The following is a 24,187-nucleotide window of genomic DNA, read 5'->3' on the forward strand; positions in this document are numbered from 1 at the left end:
CTTTCAGTGAAGAAGCTATCCTCAAAATCCTTTCTACATGTAGCCTTCTCTACTTTTATGACATCCCTGCCATCTTTTCTCATTTTCAGATCAAGGTTAACACCGCCATGTTGTAATGGTGGATGTCTACAGTAGAAATTGAGTGAGTCAGTCTCACTGATGAAACTCTATTAAATATGTGTTTTATGTAAGATCGCATGTTTTTTTGATGTGTTAACATTTGTTCATTTTAGGTCTGGTGGTGCAGAAAGTTGTGTTTTCAGACAAATCCCTTTTTGGAGGGAATTTTCTTGTTCATTAACATTTTTAAACAGATATTTAAATAAGGTAAAAAGAGCTATGTAACACATGTAACACTGTGCTTAGAGGTAGGTTTGACCTTGTGCAACATCATCCTAAAACCTTTAAATGAATAATGCATTCAAATGAACATACTGCCCTCTTTTGTTTGATCTTGAACTGTACAACGGCTCTTCTACAGGTGACATCCACATGTGTCTAAACTAGTGGCATTTTCAAAACAAAAATTTTGTCATACACTCTTGAAAATATAGGTTCTTTATTGCTACCTAGTTCTACGAAGAACCTTTAACATATGTAGGACTTTTTTATTGCACAACAGGCTCTTTACAGTGGAAAAAGATTCTTTAGATCATTAAAATGTTCTTCAGTCTAAAATAATGGTTCTTTTAAGAACTGTCCACTGCTTAATAATGGATTGCTTCTTTAAAGAACCCAAAATGATTCTTGTGTGGCATTTTAACATTTTCAAAGCTTTTGTCGCTTAGTTTTATGTGGTAATTTATGCTTAGTACACAGCCAAATATCAGGAAAGAATTCATTAAGGTAAGCTAAATCTTTTGATGGCACATCAGTTAAAATAGTTTCTGTTTTATTTTATTGTCAAATGTATTTATAAATGTAAAATAGAAAAAGCAAAAATGTATTCATGTAATGTCAATCTGTTTTTCCTGCAAGTTTTCTTACTAGTATTTTTGAAAAATGTGCTTGTGTACACAATATACTAATATCATTGTTATACATGAAGCATCTCTATGCCATTGTTTTCATGAATTCTGAAGCGTAAGCTTGTCCTTCCAGTAGATGAACTTCCTTAGGTCTGTTTGGTAAAAAAGTAACTTTCACTTTTATAAAAGAGAGAGAATTTATTTGTGTAGATGTATGCGACTAAGGCAAAAAACAGTTCTATAATACATGTAAAAAATAAGTTTACATTATATAAGTGTGTAAAATAAAGTCTTTACATTGTACCCAAAACGTTTCAGCATGATTTAATGATTTTGAATAGAATAAGAAAACAAATTACATATCAGATAAATACAAATGATTAATTTATATTAAATACTTCTCTGTTTTCAACAGTACAAATTAGTTACACCTGCATAAAAACCCTGAAAATCCATACGAATTTCTCAAAGAAAGGTCAAACTGCTCATTTCTTGCTGATGAACTCTAGATGTATAAATAATGAATAAGATATATGATATTCCTGAACATATACTCCCAAAAGCACCTTTGAGGGTACAGCATAAGACACAAATAAGAATAAAATCATCAGTAATATGCATTTACCCAACCGGGTATTCCAGCCAACATAGAGCATTCTTTACTGTGTTCAGCATGTTAAAACCTCACCACTGCAACACTAATAAATATACTGTTTAATCCAAATAAATATATCATATTAATAGAAGAATTTTGTTATTTATGGTGCACTCTCTGGTGTGTTAGCAGGCTTCTCTTGTCTTTGAAGGTCTTCCTACAGTCCAGGCAGGGGAATGGCCTCTCTCCTGTGTGAGTGCGCTCATGCACTCTGAGCTGTGACGTCTGTTTGAAGCCCATGCCACAGACAGAGCAGGGATAAGGCTTTTCTCCAGTATGTACTCTCAGATGTATCCTAAGCTCTGCAGTCCTGCGGAAGCTCTTTCCACACTCAGAGCAAAGATGAGGTCGCGCTTCACTGTGAGTGTTCATGTGCATTTTCAGGTCAAATGACCGGCGGAAGCACTTTCCACATTCAGTGCAAGAGTATGGTCTCTCGTCCGAGTGTGCGCGCTGGTGACTCCTTAGCAAATACAAATGCGTAAAGGCCTTTCCGCACTCAGTACAGTGATGGTGCTTCTCTCCTTTGTGACACTGCTGGTGTTCTTTAAGTTGACAGAAAGCGGCGAAAGTTTCACTACACACGCCGCAGTGAAACGGTTTCTCTTCTGATTGAGGTGGCTGGTGCTCCTTTAGTCTCCTGCTGTCGGTGAAAGTCTTGTTGCATATGGTGCATCGATAAGGCTTTTCTCCTGTGTGAATGCGTTTGTGTGCGATCAAATTGGCATGTCCTTTGAAGCGTTTCTCGCACACGGAGCACACGTAAGGCCTCTCTCCTGAATGAACACGTCTGTGAACTTTAAGTCCACCCAGCTGGCAGAACGTCTTCCCACATTCTTTGCACTCGTAAGGTTTTTCACCAGTGTGGGTTCGCAGGTGAACTCGTAACGCTCCGGATGTAGTAAAGGTCTTCCAGCATTGTGAGCACATGTACGGCTTCTCTCCCGTATGAATCCTTTGGTGAATTCGTAGATCTATAAGTTGCTGGAAACGCTTGTTACACTCAGGGCAGTGATGGCGTTTTTCATTTCTATGAAGTCTGCGGTGATTAGAAAAGGACCCTGATTGAGCAAAGCTCTTTCCACATTCGGAGCAGTGGTAAGGTTTTTCTCCTGAGTGAACACGCAGATGTACTTTTAGTTCAGAGGACGTAATGAACCTCTTGCTACATTCAGGGCAAGCATGAGGCCTCTCTCCTGAATGAACTAGTTTATGTCTTTTAAAGTGAACTGTTGTTTTGAAGCTTTGTCCACATTTAAAGCAATGGTGATTTGATTTGTTAGAGCGGACTGCTGTTTTTGTGCTCTTTGCTGAGCAACTCCTTTTTCTTTTACCAGTTTCTAAAAAGAAAAAAATGAAAGACAATGGACAAAAAGCATATAGTGAGTGTACCCTGAACAATACAACAATATACAATTGATTTTAAAATAGAATTAAACTTCACCACAAATCGCTTAAAATAAGCCAGCCCACTGCATTTTAAAATACATAAGCATTCAAAAAAATTGGGGCTAGTAAGATTTGGTAAAAAGAAATTGTCACTTTTGTTAAACAAGGATGCATTAATTACAGCTTTCATAATTGGGTAATTACTAGTACTGAAATTTAATTTATTTACTTACCTTTCTAGTGTTTTTAGATGTGTTTTAAGTATGTTTTCTGTGTGTATATGTATAAATAAATGTGTACATGTTTCCGTATATATGGGGGAAGTCGTGGCCTAATGGTTAGAGAGTTGGACTCGTGATCCAAAGGTTGCGGGTTCGAGTCTCGGGCCGGCAGGGATTGTAGGTGGGGGGAGTGAATGTCCAGCGCTCTCTCCACCCTCAATACCACGACTGAGGTGCCCTTGAGCAAGGCACCGAACCCCCAACTGCTCCCCGGGCGCTGCAGCATAAAATGGCTGCCCACTGCTCCGGGTGTATGTTCACGGTGTGTGTGTGTTCACTGCTGTGTGTGTGCACATTGGATGGGTTAAATGCAGAGCACGAATTCCGAGTATGGGTCACCATACTTGGCTGAATGTCACTTCACTTCTATTGTATGTTTATGCGTGTATAGGTACATATGTATGTGTATTTAGTATTTATGATTTTGGATTGTCACTTGGAAAACTGGATCCTGAAGCAAAACCAGTTGAGTACCACTGATTCATTTATAATTATTATTAAACTATTATTATCAATATACAGAACAGATCAAAAGTTTGTGGCCAGTACAATTCTTATTTTTTTATTTTATTGTTTTACATATGTTTTCTATTTAAATATATTTTAAAATGTAATTCCTGTGATGGCAATGCTGAATTTTCCACTCTTGTTATTATCCATTATTTGTTGTGCAGATTAAATTATTATTATTATTTTTTTTTAAGAAACCGTAATCATTTTCTTTCGGTATTTAATATAAAATCTATAAGAATTTAAGACATTTTTTTTAACAATGTAAAAGTCTTTAATTGTTTTCATGCTGTCATGTAATACCTGTGCTGTGCATAACTTACTGCACAGATTTATTGTGGCTAGTTGGGAAACCAAACTAAATGTTTCCTAATTCACCAAGGTGGTCTCTATGTAAGCACAGATTTATTGTTTGCAATTTTACCATGTTTGGGGATCCCAGGCTCCTCCCTATCTGTGCGCACAGTTGAATCCTGGTTGTCTGGACACATATCAGAAGCTTCCACAACCTTATCATCATCATCTTTTTTTAACTCCACACAAATGCCAAACACACTGGGGTGATCACAAGAAGGTGGGCTTGGATCTGGCCTCTCTTCATTCACCTTAATCACTAGACAATGTAATTAGGTACAACACATACATATATATATATATATATATATATATATATATATATATATATATATGTTTAATAAAATGATCATGTTATTTTTTTTAAATCATCGGGTCAAGCTGAATTACTCACATTGCTCTTGGTGTCCAGATGGGTTGGTCAGTATCTCTATAGCCGCCAGAAGAACATCCATGTCGGTCCTTCAAGCGGTAAAACACATCAACTCTGTCTGAAGCAGGTGCATATTGTCCTGCGGACCGCAAAGACTCTGTAAAGCACCGGTTAGTAACAGAAGGCTTGCATTTTACTCGCAGTGCATTTATTGGTTTAAAGCACAAATTGAGGACTTAATACAGGTGAAACTGATGACTTTCACCACTGCAGCGTTTAACAACTAACTACACCGAAGATCATGTCAATAATAATTTACGGCATTAAAACCAAAAGTGAACACACACGAAGTACACAAAAGTCGAGTTGCCATCGTAGTCCTGAAGGTGTAATTATTTTCAATATTTACTTCCTTCTTCCGCATTAACGTTTTGTTTCTGCGGGTTCTTCTCGTAAAACAGCTGGTTTACCGCTGACCTGTACTGTATCTGTACGAGCTAAGTTACATGATATTTCTGCCAGGACTTCACCTAAAAAGCAACTCTTTACGATTTAAAAATAAATAAATGTTTTAAACAAACAATCAAATGATGGTAAATCCTATAACGCACCACGACAGTGTTTTATACGGTCACTTCAATATTTATATATGACACATGCATGCTTATATTTACTTTAATAGCTGTGTGTACATACCCATGTACCAGTGTTATCTCAATGTAACTAAACGTGCATTATAAAACCTGAACCAAATATTTTATCTTACAGTAATCCAGAAAAAAAACATATCTTTAAACCAAAAGCATGACCACAACACACTTGATAGAGCAAATATATCTCTAAAACCGTTCCCATTTTGAACTCAACCTGGTGGAGGCGGTATACTTAAATAAGAAAGCGATTGCTAGCAACAGAGAAGAAGATGCTTCTTTGAAATCCTCTGTGATTCTTACAAAACTGGAAAGTAAATTGAAGTAATATCTGCTGGTTTGAGATGTAAAGCCTGCAGGGGGCGTGTCGTGGCTCAAATACCAGTTACGAAACTCACATTTCCACATAAATAAACAAATACATTTAAATATTTAAAAAGTAAACGCGTTTTTCAGAGGCGATAAGTTTAAACAACGCATTCCTAATATATATCAAGTGTTTGTTTGTTAAGGGCTGTTGTTGATCACGTGACCGGGGAGGTGCGGCGGAGCGCAGGCGCGAGCCGCTCCAGGTCCCGCTGTGTCTCTGCAGAGTCCTCAATGTGGATCACTACATGGCGGTAACGCGGAACACTGCGGTAATGATGATTACCTAACACGTTTACTTCAGTATAGAAATATTTTTAATATCTCCATGCTTCTAGTTAACTCTGGGTGAATTTAGTGGATATGAACTTCTTACTGTTTCATTATATCTCAAGTCGTGCCTACACGAGGCCTGCATGGAAGCTCGCTAGCTTCTGTTCATTGCTAACCAGGCTAGCATATTGCTCTCCTTTTCATTCGTGCTTTTTCTGGTTTATCTAGGATTTACCTTATTTTACGGAACGGCTACAGCTTGTTTGAGACTCATATAGATAGTAAGCCCATGAATCCAACACCGCTATCTTAAATCAGTGTATTTAACAGCTGTAAGTCTGCTAGCACCGCTGCTGGTGTAATGTGCGTTAGCAGTACAAGCGCGCCACTGCCGTGTCTTGAACCTTTCTTTGTTGATGTATAGCTATCTGAAGGTACAAAAACCCTCAGTTCACTTTAGTGATGATTGTGTGTTTATGCTAAGCCAAGAATTGCAGAAAAACCAAAACTCAAATGGAGGTTCCTATGAATTGTCCAGTTGTGCAGTGTTTCTTGTACGGTTTTTAAGTGACCACTGTTTTCAGTATGACTACTGTTGGCTTGTTAAGATGGTTTATGTTTCGTTCTGACTGGACCAGTTTGCATCTTGCAGAGGAAATAATCTTGTAGTAAGATAGATTGAACACGAAAAGCGTACAGTATTTTAGCACCATGCTATTGCTAGTAAAGACAATGTAGTCATACTGGAGATATGATAATGACTAGCAGTTGCTTAAAGGGATACTCCACCCCAAAATGCAGATTTGGTCATTAATCACTTACCCCCATATCCTTCCAAACTTGTAAAAGCTTCGTTCGTCTTCGGAACACAATTTAAGATATTTTGGTTGAAAACCGGGAGGCTTGCGACTGTCCCATTGACTGCATAGTAAATTGCACTGTCAAGGTTCATAAAAGTATGAAAAGCATCGTCAGGGTAGTCCATCTGCCATCAGTGGTTCAATCTGAATTTAATGAAGCGACGAGAACACTTTTTCTGCGCAAAGAAAATAAAAATAACATCTATCATCAGTAACGCATGGATACGCTGTTTCCGTTCAAATCAGCGTAAATAAACGTACAATGCGTATCCATGCGTTACTGATGACAGAGAATAGCGTACGCACTTTGCGTCCATCGGATGCTCTCCAAAATGGCGCTACGCTGACAGAGAGGAGGCGAAATGTAGTTATTTTTATTTTCTTTGCGTACAAAAAGTGTTCTCGTCGCTTCATTAAATTCAGATTGAACCACTGATGGCAGATGGACTACCCTGACGATGCTTTTCATACTTTTATGAACCTTGACAGTGCAATTTACTATGCAGTCAATGGGACAGTCGCAAGCCTCCCGGTTTTCAACCAAAATATCTTAAATTGTGTTCCGAAGACGAACAAAGCTTTTAGGAGTTTGGAAGGATATGGGGGTAAGTGATTAATGACCAAATTTGCATTTTGGGGTGGAGTATCCCTTTAAAGTCATAGCTCCCCTTAAACTCTGTCATTACTTTCCATGAACCACAGATCATTGTAAAATTGTGAGTGCTTTGCCAGCAAGTCTCTACTACTTCACAATCCTGGTTGGCGTAATACGGTTCGCCTCATAGGTAAGCTGCAAAATCTTTCCTTAGCATATAATTTACAATCTATTTTGGTTTTGATGAACATCTATATTTTTGTCTGTACCTATTTTGGGCACGCTATAGATTGAAGTCATAAATTCATATGTGCGAACGAATGCTGAGTAGATGGAATATCAGGTCTGGAAATACTTGAATATGTGCTGTCTTTTTCATTCCAAGTCCATTGTATTGCTTTCTCAGTGAGGCAAAGGTCTGATGATGGAGAATGGACAAGGCACAGGTGCAAAGCTTGTATTACCGCCTCTTACTCCAGAGCAACAGGAGGCGCTACAGAAGGTAATAAGAGACCTATACCCCCGGTTTCACAGACAAGGCTTAAGCCTAGTCCTAGACTAAAATATAACTCAGAACTGTTTCAACTGAAATAAACTTGCACTGATTGATCATCGAATATATCAATCCCTTTGTTTTGTCTCAAGATGCAGCCCAGTAATGTTTTTTTTTTTTTTTCAAAGCATGTTTATAAAAATTACTTAAATGTCCTAATTGAACTATGGCCTAATCCTGGTTTAGTCTAAACCCTGTCTGTGAAACCGGTCCTTAGTGTTTTACTTTTATTTTTGGAATTTTATATCTTTGTTAGAGACATGAGAGGGAAAGTAGTGGGGGGAGAGAGGGAATGGGATCAGTACAGGTCATGGGCTGAACTCCAACCTGCTTCACCTGCTCCAGTGTGTCAAGAGCGGGTGTACAACTGCTGTGCCACAGCTCCATCTCAAAATAGATTCTTAATTAAAAGAGTCAATGCCACAGGATGCTTCTCCACATGTCGAATGCTTTTTTGATTTTGTAGGCTTGTGGGTACAAATGTTTAGTTTTTTTTCTAGGCTCACTTTTTAATCAAACTTGACCAGCAGTTGTCTCTGATAAGCCCGGTACACACCAAGCCAATGCCGATGAAAGCAGACTGCGGGGTTGGCTCACGTCGGCAGCGTCTGGGTCCAAAGTTGCCCTGACACACCAAGCCGACACCCGACGGCCAAGTAGCATGTCCGTTCTGCACTTTTCTCGTGCACTGGTTCGCCAGCTGATCAGATGGCCCGACTGACCGACGAGCCCCGATGCCGATTCAGCGTGTCAAATTGGCACCGAGGACCAACTTCAGCCAACCGTGCGGAACACACTGAGAAAAAACTTAGTCGGCCGATGAACAAAAACTGCCCGACAGCCGACTGTCGGCTTGGTGTGTACCCGGACTATAGACTGTTACATGTGGAAAAAAACAACCTCCAAACAAATGTCCACCATTATCATGAATAGAAGCTTAAAACTGACACTGTAATAAGCAATCAGATATGTAGCATGTGGAAATTGGGTGAATAGTGCCCTTATATTGATATAAACTAAATAGCCTGTGTTAATAGTAGGGTTGCAATTTCCGGGAATTTTCAAGACTGGCAACTTTCCATGGGAATTAATGGGAATAAACTGGAAATTTGCAAAATTGCAGGAACTGGAAACTTAAATGTAGTTGAGAACAAAATCTTGCAGCATAATCTTATATAAAACAACCACATTTAATGCAATTTCAGTTTTAATTTCTACCCTACACATTGCTCAATCACATGCACACAGCACACTGCTTACTGCAGGGCTATTGAGGCCACACCCCCTACAGGCACTGTGCTTTCCTCCATAACATGAACAGAACACAAAATATCAAAATGTCCATCTTGGTAAGTGTCATGTAAATTACATGAATATTACAAAAAGTTGTTTAAAACTTCCTTGTGCTGTGTGTAATATGATGTGCAACTAAATTAGGCTACACCATTATAAAAACAAATACACTGACTGAACAAACATTGAGGTGAGAGAATAATTTTAAAAAAGTCTAAAAATGACCCTCCCCCACACACAATCCCTTCTGGTCACCTGAAAGAGGGGGATTCCCTCCATTTTCTCTGAAGCCACACTTGCTGCATTTGAACCCAAAGACTACATCTAAGTTTTGATCATCTAAATATATTTGATCTATGAGATTTAAGTTTAACTAGTAAATACCAAAAAAGTGTTTATACATTAGCTAGACAATTTATAAGGTATGTGCTAGCTAGCTTAAGCTGCAATGTTCTTTCTGCAAGCCAGTTGGTCAAAAGTTTGGACACAATGTTTTTAAACATTGCATATCTTTTGCTCATCAAGCCTTCATTTATTTAATCAAAAATACAGAAAAAAACTAATATTGTGCAATATTGCCCTTATTACAATTTAAAATAATGGTTTTCTGTTGTAATATACTTTAAAATATAATGTATTTCTGTGATCAAAGCTGAATTTTGAACATTATTACTCCAGCCTTCAGTGTCACATGATTCTTCAGAAATCATTCTAATATGCTGATTTATTATCAATTTTGGAAACAGTTGTGCTGCTTAATATTTTTTCTTTTTTTTATTACCTGTGGTTCTCTTTTTCAGGATTCTTTGATGAATAAAGATTTTATTTTATTTATTTATTTTTTAAAGAACACATTTATTTAAAATAGAAATAATTTTTTAACATTACACTGCCCTTCAAAAGTTTGGGGTCAGTGTCTTTTCTCTTTTTTTGAAATAAATTAATACTTTTATTCAACAAGGATGTATTAAATTAATAAAAATTAGTAGTAAAGACTTTGTTAGAAACAGTGTTAATTTTGGCAGGCATTTTTGATTTAGTCTTAGTCTTTATCTTGAGACGAAAAAGCTTAATAGTCTTAGTCACATTTGAGTCTTTCATAGTTTTAGTCTACGAAAAGTCATTGCATTTTTGTCAACTTTTAGCCATTACTTTTAGTCAAACTGCAGTTACCAACATTTATTTTGGTAGCTATTTTATATGTAGTATTCAAACAAAAATAGTCATTAATTCTTCTCTCTTTAGACCAAATCAATTAAGCTTAGTTATAAGAAATTTGAATCAAGGATTGAATTTGGAAAAACTGGAATAAATTTTAATTTTTTGGTAGAGATATAAATTAAACTCATTTTTCAAATACAGTAGGTTTACTTAACAAGTATACATTTTTAACATCTTTTGCTGGTTAACATTTATGACAGATAATTAGGAATGCTGTCCATTTAAGACGGAAGGTATGCATGTAATAGCCTACTGACATACATTCAGTTTTCACCCACCTGTTTAAGCTCACTTAAACCATAACGGACTGTATTTCAGGGGGGGGGGGGGGGGGGGGGGGGGTTGTGAAAAAAATCCTAAAATGTAATTTTAAACTTGTATTAGTTTGCATGCATGTGATCCTATGATCAAACAAAATGTTTATATTTATGTTTATATATAATGCAGTTTCCTAAATTTCCCCAAATTTCCAATGAATTCCCATAACTTCCTGGTAAGTTTCAAACTTGGAATATTTCCGAAGTTCCCATGGGAAGTTTCTGGAATTTTCTTGCCCCTTTGCAACCCTAGTTAATAGCCCATGTATTTTTTTTTTTTTAGGCTAAGAAGTATGCCATGGAACAGAGCATCAAGAGTGTTTTAGTGAAACAGACCATCGCCCACCAGCAGCAGCAGCTCACAAACTTACAGGTGATCTTATATTATAATCTGATTATGCAGAATGCTTTAAATGTGTTGCAAAGTAAATGTTGTTTTCTTATGTGAGAGAATTGAAACATTTGATTGTCAAACCAATAGTGTAACTGAAACTGCATAGCATCACCTCCTGGTGCAGGATTTATAATGCTTGAATTAACTGAAGCAAGTCTGCAAAAAAGGAACTGATCTTTCAGACTTGCATATTATTTCTTTTAATATTGGGTGATAGTGTTTTAATTATACATCAGGGATTAATGAAAATTCAGGCCATTTTAAATAATGTGATATCTGTAAGGACAAATCCTGCAAGCCTTAAATTCCCATTGATAATGGCAAGTTTTTACCCTTAGGTGGTCAGGTTGTCTTTTTTTTTTTTTTTTTTTTCATAAGTCTTGTGAATGCTCTTTTTATTTTGTCAGATTAGCCCCAAGATTAGACTGAAACACTCCACTGGAATAACTCCTCATGCCTTTGTTTGCCCTCCCTCTCTGCCAGTTTGGTTGAGGTCTGCAGTGCTCTTCTGTTTGATCAAAATCTAGAAATTGGACACCATGTACTGCACTACCAAAGCAGACATCATAATGACCGAAGAGTCAACAGCAGTTATTCAAAGGAAACATACTCATACTCACTATGCTCAGTTTATTTCTTGACTTTGTGAACCGATGGAAAATCTGAGCAGCCTACCCATTGCCTTTGTTGAACGTACTGCCTCTTAGTATCTCTGTTGCTTTAATTGTCAAATGTTTCAGGTCTTCAGTCAAATTAAGTGGTGTTTTAATGAGGTGGGCAGAGTTTAAAGTTGAATTCCGAGGCATTGACCAGTCAGAGAGACTGTCTGGAATACTATGTCTGTCTGCAAAGGATAAAAGAGATATCTAACCTTTTTCAGCACTTTTCCATCTTTACTGTGTTTCAGATGGCAGCAGTGACAATGGGCTTTGGAGATCCTCTCTCATCTTTACAATCGGTCAATAGATTAACTATATTTACCTTCTGTATGCGTTTTGGCATAATGACTGTTAGCCTTCTTTAACCGGCATTGGCCCGATACACTAGACATTTGCAGCAGCATATTTAAAAAGCAGACATGGCTTTGTTGTGAATGGAGTGTTTGTTTTTGGTCACCCATTTCATTAAGCAGGTTGCAAGATGACACAACAAGAACTACCTCTATGAACTGACTGTACTGTTTCAGTGTTAATGCCATGGGAGCTGTTTTAAATCACAGGAACAGGATAGAGGACTTGTAATATGACAATTACACAGGACATTCTTCATTTACTGACAGTCCATTTCATATTTGCCATTCTGAATCACTGCATGGCCACCCGTGTGTGCGCCCTCATGTCACTGCTTATTGATCGAAGTTTATTTTTCTACCTGAAGCTCCATATGTCTTAAGAAGTCTTGTGGGAGTTGTGTGTTGTGAATGGTGTGGATGCTCCATTTCTCCTTTGTGAATATGCTGTGGCATATAAATGTCAGCTTTGTCTGCTGTGAAAGAGGGCTAGCGGTCACTACGACAATCCAAATTGAATCTGCCTAAACTTTGAGCCTTGTGTGTAATCGTATACTTTCGTCATGTGGCTGACATGCAATCCAAAACTTGAATTATAAATAATGATTAAACAATGATAAATGTGGTGTTTGGTTGGACTAAAAGTGTTAAACGGATAGATTTGTGCTGATTCTCCCTCAACAGTGATCTGATATGTAAGTCCTAAAGCTCACCTCATGAAAAAGAGAACTGATTTCACCTCCGCTCATTATCCTGGGTATTTAGGGGTTACTTCCACATGTTAACTATTTAGGCTATCAGTATTCTTGGACAGAATTTAGGTCAGTTATAACTACATGTTTTAGTCTGCAAGCACTCACACTAATTTAGGAACGTGCAAGCAGCACTCTCGAAATGGTAAGAAGGGGCTGTGCCACATGTTCCTAATTCACGTTGTTGTGCTTGTCGTTAATGGTAAGTGATGTAAGCATAGAGGACCAAATGAGGTGGGAACTAGTACTAAAACAAGCTAAACACGTTTAATCCCTTGCTATATTTGATCTCATTGTCTTTGGTGCTTTGTGTTTTCTTTCCCCTTTTTTTATTGTTCAGTAGCTAACATTCTCTATTGTTGTCTCTTCCTTTCATGACCGCCAGGTGGCAGGACAGAGGCAGCGAGCACTGGCCATCATGTGCCGTGTGTATGTGGGCTCCATTTATTACGAGCTGGGGGAAGATACCATCCGACAGGCCTTCGCCCCCTTTGGTCCCATTAAGAGCATTGATATGTCTTGGGACTCTGTCACCATGAAACACAAGGTATGCTATGACCCATGTCTGAGTCATATTTCTGTCCAAAGTTTGCTAAATGAATTAAAGGGGGGCCCAATTATACCCTTTTACAAGATGTATTATAAGTCTCAGTTGTCCCCAAAATTGTGCCTGTGAAGTTTCAGTAAAAAAAAAAAGTGTCATGAAACCCCCTGGTTTGACCCCTATTTTTAAAAACCGTTAAAATAGTTGGCGTGGAGGGGGAAGAGGGGAGGCAGACAACTTTGGTTTGACGGTTTCATTTAGCTCCCATCGAGTTAAAAACAAATAAATGGGCGGCCTTTTGCACTCTGCATCGAAAACATATATATGAACACATTGTTGCACCTTCTTGTTGCACAGTCTTATTCTGCTGCATTTATATAAGCCTTTTGACAGGTAGCGCACACGCACAAAGCTCATGTTTTTTCTATATTCCTTGGGCATGATTTGTAGATAATGTAAAAAGCAGAAAAGGGACCCTTTAAATAACACATTTGCAAACAGTAGTGGTTGTTTTTGATGTATTTTTATGTTCAACAAATAACAATTGGATTACAGTCTTTTTACTTTAAAATACTAACTTTTTTTTTTTTTTAAGAAATGCCTAATATAATGCCAGTCTTCAGTGTCACATGATCCTTCATAAATGGTTCTAACATGCTGATTTGGTGCTTAAAGGGGTGGTTGATTGCGATTTAAATTTTTTAACGTTAGTGTGTAATGTTGCTGTGTGAGCATAAACAATATCTGCAAAGTTGCGGTACTGATAGTTCAATGCAAACGGAGATATGTCTTTTAAAATTATGGCAGTTTAATGCCTACAAAAACGGCTCATAGGGACTACAACGAGTTACTTCCCGGGTTTTTGATGTAAGGAACCCAGATAAACCCCGCCCCCGGGAACATGCAGCAAAGGGGCGAGGCCATGTTGTGCTGCTTTAGAGAAAAGGAAGAGAAAACTAGGGGTGCACGTAAAAATCTATTCATATATGAATAGCAATTCTGTCTTCTAACAATTCTAATGGATTCACAAGTTTCAAAATCAATGTTCTAAAGCAGCGGTTCTGAATCATGTTCCTCGCATCCCCTGCTCTTCTATCTCTCTCTCTCGCTCGCTCGCTCTCTCGCTCTCTCTCTCATATATTCAGATCATCAGCTCCAACAATGAACTGTTCCAATTATACACTTATTTTCACATAGATATGAGAAGTGTTATACATGGACGCTGTTGCTGTGCTCTATTAAAGCTTTAATCAGGATAAAACCTTATATTAAAAGCAATCAGAAGCTGTAGCATTTACAAAAAACAGCGTATCTAAAATTGAGACAAAAAACATACCATTAAGAGCAGTGCTTGCACAGGTTCTGCGCGATCCTCTTTACTAATATTGTCTCATTTGGGCTCAAATTGATAAGCAATATTGACGACACCATTGTTTACAATACAACCGGAGCACATGCCACTGAGGCGAGGGGTGTGATGTTTAGATGCGCACTCGGCGGTTTAGCAAATCACAACACACTGGGACAGCTTCATAAAACCAGGAAATCATTGGAACGTTTATTAGAGAAGGGACAGAGCGGTGTAGAATAAAGGTAAATTATGTGAAAAATAATGTTTAAATAACGAAGCATGAACACATGTTTGACTGCACCCCATAAACACAATCAAGCCTAGAAAAACCACCCCTTCAAGAAACATTTCTTATTTTCAGTGTTGAATCTGACATTTGTTAGATTCACATTGCTCTTAAAGGCTGATATCTTGTAGGAAGCATGTAAACCTTGTACACATTGAAAACTCTGTCTCAGGGCTTTGCCTTTGTGGAGTATGAGGTTCCTGAAGCAGCTCAGCTGGCCTTGGAGCAGATGAACTCAGTTATGTTGGGTGGAAGGAACATTAAGGTGGGTTCCAAACAGGACAATCAGTCTTCAACTCTTTATTTTTTTTTTTTTTTTTTTTTACAACTTTCCAACAATGAGCTAGTTTTTCTATTTTGTTGCTTTTGTGTGTTCATGACTCAGAGAAGCTATAAGCAGACTTTTTTTTATTTTTAGCTCTGCCAGTACCCGTGTTGTGTGTGTTACTTGAGTTATTGCTCTCGTTTTCATGTGCATATCTTTCCTCTTTCCTGAATGTGAGTGTATGCAATGCCATGCTTCCACACTGTCATACTGTTTGTTTTCGGAGCTCCGTTTCTCTAGGAGCTGCAGAGGGAGCATTTGTTTGAGACGTGCTCTTCTCTGTCCGGGATGTGCTGATGATGGGCTGCGCCTGGCTGGTGTTTGCTTGGCCGCCCCAACTGCAGCACAGATACCACCAATCCAAAAAAAAATTTTTAACAATCACAGACACAATTACATTCATGAATCAACTTTTTTTTTGTCTTCTGACACATCCATACTCACAGTTACCAGTGACCATCTGCAGGCAAGAATTAGCTAATGTTAAAGTGCTATCATCAATGCAGGGTTTTTTTTTCTCCTGCATTTTGATTTTATTCTGCCTTGAGTTTGTAAAATAATGCATATATTTGAGACTCTTGGGTCTCAGAACATATTTTACATGTATGCATATAGCTAGCTTGGAGAAAAGGTCTTTTAAAAACTTTATTTTTTAAAGGGTTGAGCTGCATTATATTTTTCTTTTACGGTACTTGAGTCTCTTTTCAAACAGGGTTTTTGTTTTCTCAACCACTTTCGCATTTGCATAAACAAGCACACACTCATTCCTTCATACACTTCCACTTAGTGGCCCTTGTGCTGGTATGTGTGCTGTAGGTGGGGCGGCCAAGTAACATTGGACAGGCGCAGCCCATCATCGACCAACTGGCAGAGGAGGCACGTGCCTACAACCGAATCTATGTAGCCTGTATCCACCCTGATCTATCTGACGATGACATTAAGAGCGTCTTTGAGGCCTTCGGAAAGATTAAAAGTTGTATGCTGGTACGGGAACCCACCACGGGAAAGCACAAGGGCTACGGATTCATTGGTGAGCCGTCTAGAAAGCACTGTACACCCTATGTGGAGAATGAGTCATTGCAGTACGTTGTACTTTTGTGCAACTATTCATTTCCAGTGTTCCAGCATCATATGTTTATGAGGTATCTTTCCAGATCCAGATATTTCAAGTGAAGTTGTGCCATGCTTTATACTTATAGACATGGCCAGTTGAAGTATGCAAGAATCAAATGTGTAGACCGATTTCTAAAGCTTCCAGAAATGTGAGGTATGAAAACATATTACAAGCCTAGATTGAAGAACCGCTTTCTCAATTTCACCATGGGTAGAATATGAAAAGCCTCAGTCAGCGCTGGATGCCGTCTCCTCTATGAACCTGTTTGACCTTGGAGGTCAGTACCTAAGAGTGGGGAAGGCCGTCACTCCTCCCATGCCTCTGTTGACGCCTACAACCCCTGGGGGTCTGCCTCCTGCTGCAGCTGTGGCGGCCGCTGCTGCGACCGCCAAGATCACTGCCCAGGTGAGAATTAACCCTTAGATCAGACTGAACACTAGATTACTATTATCGGAAAAATTGGTATATCTGAGATTTGTTAGATTTCAGAGAAGCTGTGGTTCATATGCTGATGCAATTACAGCTATATTATGCATATGTTGTCAAATTTCACTTTGACGTGGCAGCTATCATTTCACATTTGTTTTCACATTGTTTTGATGCTGTTGCAGGAGGCTGTTGTTGGAGCGACAGTGCTGGGTTCTCTCGCTTCACCAGCACACATTCTTAGTCAGCAAATGGGACTTCCACAGGCCGTACTGGCCGCCCAGGCTCCTGGCATCATCACAGGTCTGCAAAAATCAATGAGCACATATTTGAAGCTCGATGCTGTTTGAATTGAAATCCTAACCGCTCTGAAGGCCTGTGCACATCAGGATGATTGTTCAGTGTGAATAAAATTTTACTTTGAGTGAACAGCTGTTAATGCATCTCTTCAGAGACATAAATATTCTTGTGCCATCAATGCAACAAGTTTTATACAGAGAGGGGCTCTATATTGTCTTTTCAATAGTGAAACTTGCAACCTGTAAGATTCAAAGCTTTTGGTAATTTTTGTTTTGTTTGGTCACTGCTGTTACACGAAACTACAACTTGGTAGTTTGTAAAACTCCATAGCAAATACAAAAATCTGAACACTTAATTGAAAATATAAATACTTTGACTTTTTCTTTTTTTTATGTCAACAAGAGAAACAGAAATGGAAAGTTGTGCATCGCTTTATTTCTGTTTTTCTAAATGTGCCACTTACTGTTGGATTGTGAATTTGTGTTTTCATTTCATTTTAACCACATGCCAAAATTGGATTAAATTATTTTCTTACTGAACATTTGTGTTAGTGTAAACGGGTACCATTACAGCATCTTATACAGCAGACTTTCAGAATCATGAAAATCTAGCTGGTTGAAGCTATCACAAAAAATAAAAGTAGTTCAAATATTTTGTAAAACTGGAGAATTTATAGAAATGTTATATGAATCATTCATGTCTCTTCTGTAATCCATTTGGTAGGTGTGACGCCTGCTCGCCCCACTCTCCCTGTAGTCCCTCAGGTTGGTTTGGTCAACCCAGTACTAGCATCTCCACCAGTCACAACTTCTGCATCTGTGGGAACACCAACATCTACAGCACAAACGCATACAGAAGTGAAGAGAGAGGAAGACAACAGGCGGACTGAAGATCAAAGTGCACCAGTCGGAAATGGACAGGACCGTGAACTGGAGCAGCTAAGCGTCAGTGCAAGTGGAGGAAAACAAACAGTCACGCAGTCAAAGGTTAGACAGCATTACCTTGGTTGTATGTTAAAGGTTAGAGACACAATTGTAAATCGGCCAAAGCTCTTAATTAATTAAAGTTAAGAGTAATTTAAGAACAATAATAAAAAATACCTAAAAGTTTCATACATCTGATTTTCAACAACTGTCAGGAAACATTGAATTAATAAATTAAGTGTCTTCAAAGAAATCAGAAATGTTAAAGGCAATTAAGTTATTAGTTCACCCAAAACTGAAAATTGTCTTTTTTTTTAGTCCCAAACCTGTGGGAATTCCTTGCTGCTTTTAAACACAAAAGATGTTTTGAATAGCCATTGACTTCCATTGTATTTTTTCCCTTATACTATGGAAGTCAATGAGGACCATCAACATTTTCGTTACCAACATTCTTCAAAATATCTTCTTTTGAGCTTAGCAGAAGAAAGAAACTCGTACAGGTTTGGAACAATTTGAGGGTGTATAAATTACAACAGGATCTTCATTTTTGAGTGAACTATTCCTGTAATATATAATGTCAGTTTATCCCCTTTTTTATACTTCTTTGCCCATATGCAGTCAACAGTTATGGTGCTACGCAACATGGTGGGCCCAGAGGACATTGACGATGACCTGGAAGGTGAAGTGATGGAAGAATGTGGGAAATATGGCGCTGTTAATCGGGTTATCATATACCAGGAACGACAGGGTGATGAGGACGATGCTGAGATAATAGTGAAGATCTTTGTGGAGTTCTCTGATGCCGATGAAATGAACAAGGCCATCCAGGCTCTCAACAACCGCTGGTTTGCAGGTCGCAAGGTTGTTGCCGAGTTGTACGATCAAGAGCGTTTTAATAACAGTGACCTCTCTGCATAAGACTGTCCCGCAATGGCCTCTGGCCCCGTCTCTTGGCACCTCAAACTCACTCAGCTTTCATCACTGCTGCTTGAGATCTGGGCCTCTTTGAAACTTGTAATTATTTTTTTATTGGTGTTGATAGTAATAATATTATTGGAAAAATCCCAGTGGTGGGATTTAGCTTAGGACAAAAAACATGCTCCTCATTCATTTTCTTTGTGTCACCTACTGTGAAAGACTTGCATCTTTAACAGTCATTATTATTTGCAGGGTTTCGTTTTCTAATTTTGAAGAAAAGATGCAATTTTCCCCATTCCCACCCCACTTTTTTACAAATGGCAATGTTTTCTCCACTTACATTGTGTTCAGACCCTAAACATTGTGTTGGTGACATTGGTCTGCCTTTACCAAAACAATAAATTTCTCTAATATGCAGTGTTGTCCCAGTCTTTAATATGGATGGTTGGATGAGGTCTTAAGGCCTAAGCCATTTCCCTGATGTACAACACACACACACCCCATTATACACACAGTAGAACATAAAACGTAAGATAATTGCTAGCGATTTCATACCAGATAATGTTTGCATGAGTGATGCATTTACTGCAAAAGAAATGAGCATTTGCCTATTTGTGTACATAATTATGAAATAAATTAAAGCTAAGTATACAGATAGTATTTAGAGTATCACCTATCAAACTATGTGTATGAACCTTTTGACCAAGGGTTGAAACAAGTTGAAGTGCATGTCGCTAGCATGTTTCCCGTCTATTGCTGATTCATATACTTCATATACGTATACTTCTGTGTTTAGTGGGGATATTTCTCATTCCTGGTTTTTGTCTCCCAGTGAGTGCAAGTTTAGATCCTAGAGAATTCAGAGTTCTCTGCTCTAATATGTTCAAAGTAGCAAGCCGCTTGGTCATAACTCGTTTACATACAATTCTTTAAAAGTGTAGTATTCCATAGAGTGTGTTAGAAGTGTATTACTGGTCCAAATAGTTAGGCTTAAAGACATCTTTAAGTAAGAAATTGATGTAAATTAAACATTAATATTTTAGGTGAGAATATATCATCTGACATCTATCTTAACCACATAGCAACCATCCTGAATAGCCTAGTAACAATGGCCTAGACACAACTCTTGCAAAACCCTACCAATCAGTTGTCCTTTAAAAATAAAGAAAAATACCAGTTAATAATAAATGGGCTTACATTCAACTGATCCAGCTCTTTAATCAACAAGTGACGTTGAATTGTATTAAAAGCAGAACTAAAATAGATAAAGGAAACGAGCATAAGCTCTATGATCCCCCAAACCTTTCAAAATGAAGTGCATAATGTTAACAGCATCCTCAGTTCCTCTCCCTTGTTTATATGCAAACTGTAAAGGATCTAAATGGTTAGCAACATGGGCTTTTAACAATGACACACTAGCAACCACAGCAATCAATTAATCCTAAAACTTTTGACTTTGATCTTTAGAAATTAATTTCAATGTAAAACGGCTTCAAACTTAATTTTTGTTATGTTTGTTTTTTAAGCATTTCAATCTTAAAACTGCTTCAAAATCTGTCTATCTAGCCTATCTCTCTCTCTCTATATATATAGCTTATAAAGCTATAGCTTTTAAAACTGCTTAAACTTTTAACTACTTCAAAATTAAAACCCTCTGAGTTAAAGCTATTAAATCTACTTTCTGGTCAGGCAAGACAACATAAAGTTTAAAAAAAAAATGTCTGTAAACATTTACTGATGGTTAGTTCAAATATAACAATCAAGAATACGAAATCAGAATCTTGAATCTTTTGGAATCACAAAATGATTCCGGATTAATTCATTTCAATATATCAGCACTCCAGTTTCTGTTAAAAAGTAGCTACAAATACTAAAGGAAACACTTAAGCCAACACGTGTGGCCTTTGAATATTATGTTGGACAATAGAGGGGCCAAAAGTTCAAGTGAAAAAATTTGAGAACTGCTCACACAGAGAGAGATCAAATTAGTTTTGTAGAATGTTGTCTTTTGAGCACGCTTAGCCTACTTTAGAACATTAAAGGTACATGATTTAGCTGTACCCGACAGGGGAACAAATATAGGCTACGTGTCTTTTTAGTAGATAAATAAAAGAAATATCACATGAAAAAAAACGGTGTTTGTAATGAGTCGGTTTTGTGAGGCAACAAAAATTGTTCCGACTGTAGACAGTCCTTTCCGCAGGGCGGCGCAAGTGCACTAGCTAGACTCCAGCGCTCCTCTCCTCCTCCAGACTCCTAGAGGTCGCCATCCGGGGGAGTAAGAGAGATGCTTTGCGCCGCGGAGTTGCGTGCGAGAGGCGCTCAGAGACACTCACAACAGTGAGGCGGAGCTGGGAATGGGTCAGCTCCTGAAGCCATTCTTAACTCAGAACCTCCACACACTCGCCTACAAGAACAGGAAATCCCGCGGCAGATAAAGCCCAGCTGGAGCGTCCTGAGGCCAACCACCTATATGAGGAGGACAGAGAGGTTTGTGACGGATCAGTCCGGACTCGATATCAGGACGGGCAGCAGAGGAGCACAAAACCGGTGGAGTGTCTCTGGAGCGGCTGAGATCAGCCCAGCCCCCCCCACATACACACACACAGAACCGGCCTGCTGCTTCTAGCCTGTTGCTGCTGTGTATGGGATATCTCAGATCGCGTATCTCAGCGACACACACGTCTGTAAGTAGTTCCGAGTGGTTTTGTCTTTGTTTAGAGGCTGGCTGGTGTGTTTTGTAGCGGTTGGCGGACTGCAGCTGGCTAATCAGTTAGCTGTAGCATAGCGTCGTGTTTAACAATACAGCAGCCTCACGAGCGCGATGTAGTTTGATTATTAGACCTCATTTTATTATTACAAGACAAAACATGTTTGATAAAAGGGCGCGTGACATGAACCAACGAGTTTGTCGTATTTGAACTCCTCTGTATGTTAACGCGGAGTCACTTATTCCGTGCGATAATCTCGTTTAATTCAACGAGGAGCTGTTTATGGTGCAAAACTGCGTGCAGCACATAAAATGTGTGTTTTGTTGACTTCATTCGGCTTATGTTGAACCAAACTGGGAATGTGCTGAGTAACTCTGGATCTGGATGTCCCCTGCCATCACTGGAGTTAGTGGACACTTGCGGGAGAACCGTTCGCACAGGGGCTTTTATTTGACTGTTTTCGGCGGATAAAGTCCAGGGAGTTACGAGGCGGCAGTACCAGTCTGTATCCCCATCGTTTGGCTGCTTGAGTGAGTCCCCGATGCGGAGGGGCTGAGTGCTCCGGGACATGCTGAAGTGTATCCCGCTGTGGCGGTGTAACCGTCACGTTGAGTCCGTGGATAAGCGGCACTGCTCGCTCACTGCGGTGCCCGATGAGATCTACCGCTACAACCGCAGTCTGGAGGAGCTGCTCCTGGACGCCAACCAGCTGAGAGCGCTGCCTAAGGTAAGACACTGCTGTGTCCCATCACTTACTCTCATGTGTGTCTCTCTGCATAACAGCCTCAATTGTAAATTATGCAGAGACCTGTTGTGACAGACATGAATGTGGTTAAACCGTTGCTCTCGTTTCAAAGTTTCCCACGGTCATAGAAAGCTTGAAATATCAGGGAAATTTGAGAAGTCACCTTGTATGCTTGGTTGTAAAATGTTTCATTGGCTGTGTTTTGTGTTCTCTTGGTGTATTTGTGTGGGTACAGTCTCTGTAAAGTGATTTAGGGCAAGACACCACAGGCGAATAGCTTACAATTTAAGCAACCATTTCACCATAATTCCCCTGGTGATTAATTATAGTGCATTAAAACATTTGTTTTGCATTACAAGTTTTCTGAAATGTTGTATTCAGATATGCAAAGGAGGCATTATCATATGAAATATTCAATCATTTGCAATGCCATATTCAAAGTTCTTGTTTCTCTTTGTTGACAGGTTAGATTTAAAGGTATTACAGAAGGGAACATTTTTCTGCAGCCAGAAAAAAATCTTATTTTATAGGAATAAAATGTTATAGAAATGGCATATGAACAAAGTCCTTTGTAAAAAAAATAATAATAATAATTTAGGAAAAAACTGGAAAGTTGTGTATGTGCTACTGTAATGTGCAACTGAAAAAAATGAAAAAAAGCTCATTTTGAGAGAACAGCCATTGAAGATATGTATTGTAATTGAAATCTATAGATGCAACTATATAAAGTGCATTAAAATAAATATTTAATGTATGTTTTGCATGTTCTCAGTTCTCTAGTCTGATAGATAAAATTGAGTAAAGTATGAAAAAACTATGGTTTTGCCTGCAGTGTTTGTAAAAAAAAAAAAAAAGGTTCTCATCCAGTAATCTGAGCATTTTGAAAAGTAAGCGGAAGAGCAATTCATTAGTCAAATGTTGTGAATTATTCTGTACTATGGTAAAAAATAAGCGTTGTCTCTATAGCATGTATTCATGGAGTATTTGGTGCCTTGTTTGCAGGTTTTGTAAGATGTTGCAAGCATATGCTCTGCCCCACGCTTACAGAAGTGAAGAAATAATGTTTCTTGTGCAGAAATGGCAAAAAAGGCTGCTGTCTAACATCAACAGTCTATCCTCCTTTGGGTGCACTATAGTGTGTTGCACATCTGTCTCACTAACCACGCTAAAAGCTGTTTGCTTTGTCCTTTTAATTTGGATTTGCTCTGTTTTGTTAGTGTGTGTGTGTGTGAGAGAGAGAGAGATCCTGCTGACTTGGCTGTGAATCAGGTCTAGTAGTCTCTACTTGCAGTAAACACCCAAGTTGTTTTTTATTATTACCTTGAGCATTTACATCCACACATTGGAGTCACGAGACTGTTGGTGGGTTGCCAGAGCTAGCATTCTCTAAAGTACACTGATAGCAAAATAAGCAGACATGCTTAATTCAACATTTAAACTACTGTAAGTTGTTGACAACTGCCGCCCAGTCATTTGAAGTGCTCTTCTGTAGGCTGTATAATGCCAGGACTGTTGGCATAGCCTCATTGGCAGAAGACTCAATCTGTGTTAGCTGGTCTACAGTCAGCATTGCTAACAGGGTCAGACAGAATGGCACAGGATCCTCTGACTGTGATGTGGAATAGCTGATCCGAGCGGACAGGTCAGGCCCTGAGCTTGGGGGTCTGTGTATGTGTGTATACTGTGTGTAGACAGTTGGCATATGGTTTCCCCTCAGCCCTGTGGCAGAGA

The 24,187-nt window shown here is 38.7% G+C and overlaps 3 protein-coding genes across 15 annotated transcripts in view; 2 read left to right on the plus strand and 1 right to left on the minus strand.

The window, feature by feature from the left end:
• Positions 1 to 1,276: 1,276 nt before the first annotated feature.
• LOC306870999 (uncharacterized protein) lies at positions 1,277 to 5,483 on the minus strand. Its single transcript, XM_079418639.1, has 3 exons — positions 4,552 to 5,483; positions 4,228 to 4,416; positions 1,277 to 2,963 (listed from the first exon to the last, which is right to left on the minus strand). The coding sequence occupies exons 1-3, from the start codon at positions 4,610 to 4,612 to the stop codon at positions 1,723 to 1,725; spliced, it is 1,491 nt and encodes a 496-aa protein (XP_079274765.1). The 5' UTR covers positions 4,613 to 5,483; the 3' UTR covers positions 1,277 to 1,722.
• An 80-nt stretch (positions 5,484 to 5,563) lies between these two features.
• On the plus strand, positions 5,564 to 19,422 carry LOC306871009 (poly(U)-binding-splicing factor PUF60-B). 4 transcript variants are annotated; one of them, XM_079418650.1, is made up of 12 exons: positions 5,564 to 5,818; positions 7,382 to 7,464; positions 7,681 to 7,776; positions 10,942 to 11,031; positions 11,960 to 12,010; positions 13,199 to 13,360; positions 15,167 to 15,259; positions 16,136 to 16,349; positions 16,648 to 16,838; positions 17,045 to 17,162; positions 17,883 to 18,145; positions 18,701 to 19,422. In XM_079418650.1, exons 3-12 carry the CDS (start codon positions 7,696 to 7,698, stop codon positions 18,998 to 19,000), a joined length of 1,563 nt encoding a protein of 520 aa, XP_079274776.1. In that variant the 5' UTR covers positions 5,564 to 5,818; positions 7,382 to 7,464; positions 7,681 to 7,695; the 3' UTR covers positions 19,001 to 19,422. The 4 variants fall into 4 exon arrangements, with proteins under 4 accessions (XP_079274776.1, XP_079274778.1, XP_079274779.1 ...); XM_079418651.1 differs by having other exon boundaries at positions 5,735 to 5,818; positions 7,660 to 7,776; XM_079418652.1 differs by lacking the exon at positions 11,960 to 12,010 and having other exon boundaries at positions 5,585 to 5,818.
• A 1,885-nt stretch (positions 19,423 to 21,307) lies between these two features.
• LOC306876063 (protein scribble homolog) overlaps positions 21,308 to 24,187 on the plus strand; it is a 95,460-nt gene continuing 92,580 nt past the window's right edge. For all 10 annotated transcript variants that reach the window (XM_079426966.1, XM_079426965.1, XM_079426971.1 and 7 more), the window contains exon 1: positions 21,308 to 22,438. In XM_079426966.1, the coding sequence (XP_079283092.1) occupies positions 22,280 to 22,438 (159 nt within the window). In that variant the 5' untranslated portion in view covers positions 21,308 to 22,279. The remainder of the gene's footprint in view (positions 22,439 to 24,187) is intronic.

Source organism: Barbus barbus (genome assembly GCF_936440315.1).
Source record: "Barbus barbus genome assembly, chromosome: 1".
NCBI classification, from domain to species: Eukaryota; Metazoa; Chordata; class Actinopteri; order Cypriniformes; family Cyprinidae; genus Barbus; species Barbus barbus.

Excerpts from the sequence above, each read along its gene's own strand:
- LOC306870999 (XM_079418639.1), bottom strand. The coding sequence starts at position 4,612 with ATGGATGTTCTTCTGGCGGCTATAGAGATACTGACCAACCCATCTGGA. Across the intron at positions 4,417-4,551 it reads ATCTGGACACCAAGAGCAAT|TGATTAAGGTGAATGAAGAG; the intron begins GTGAGTAATTCA and ends TACATTGTCTAG. Across the intron at positions 2,964-4,227 it reads GCCTGGGATCCCCAAACATG|AAACTGGTAAAAGAAAAAGG; the intron begins GTAAAATTGCAA and ends TTTTCTTTTTAG.
- LOC306871009 (XM_079418650.1), top strand. The coding sequence starts at position 7,696 with ATGATGGAGAATGGACAAGGCACAGGTGCAAAGCTTGTATTACCGCCT. Across the intron at positions 7,777-10,941 it reads AACAGGAGGCGCTACAGAAG|GCTAAGAAGTATGCCATGGA; the intron begins GTAATAAGAGAC and ends TTTTTTTTTTAG. Across the intron at positions 12,011-13,198 it reads CTCTCTCATCTTTACAATCG|GTGGCAGGACAGAGGCAGCG; the intron begins GTCAATAGATTA and ends CATGACCGCCAG.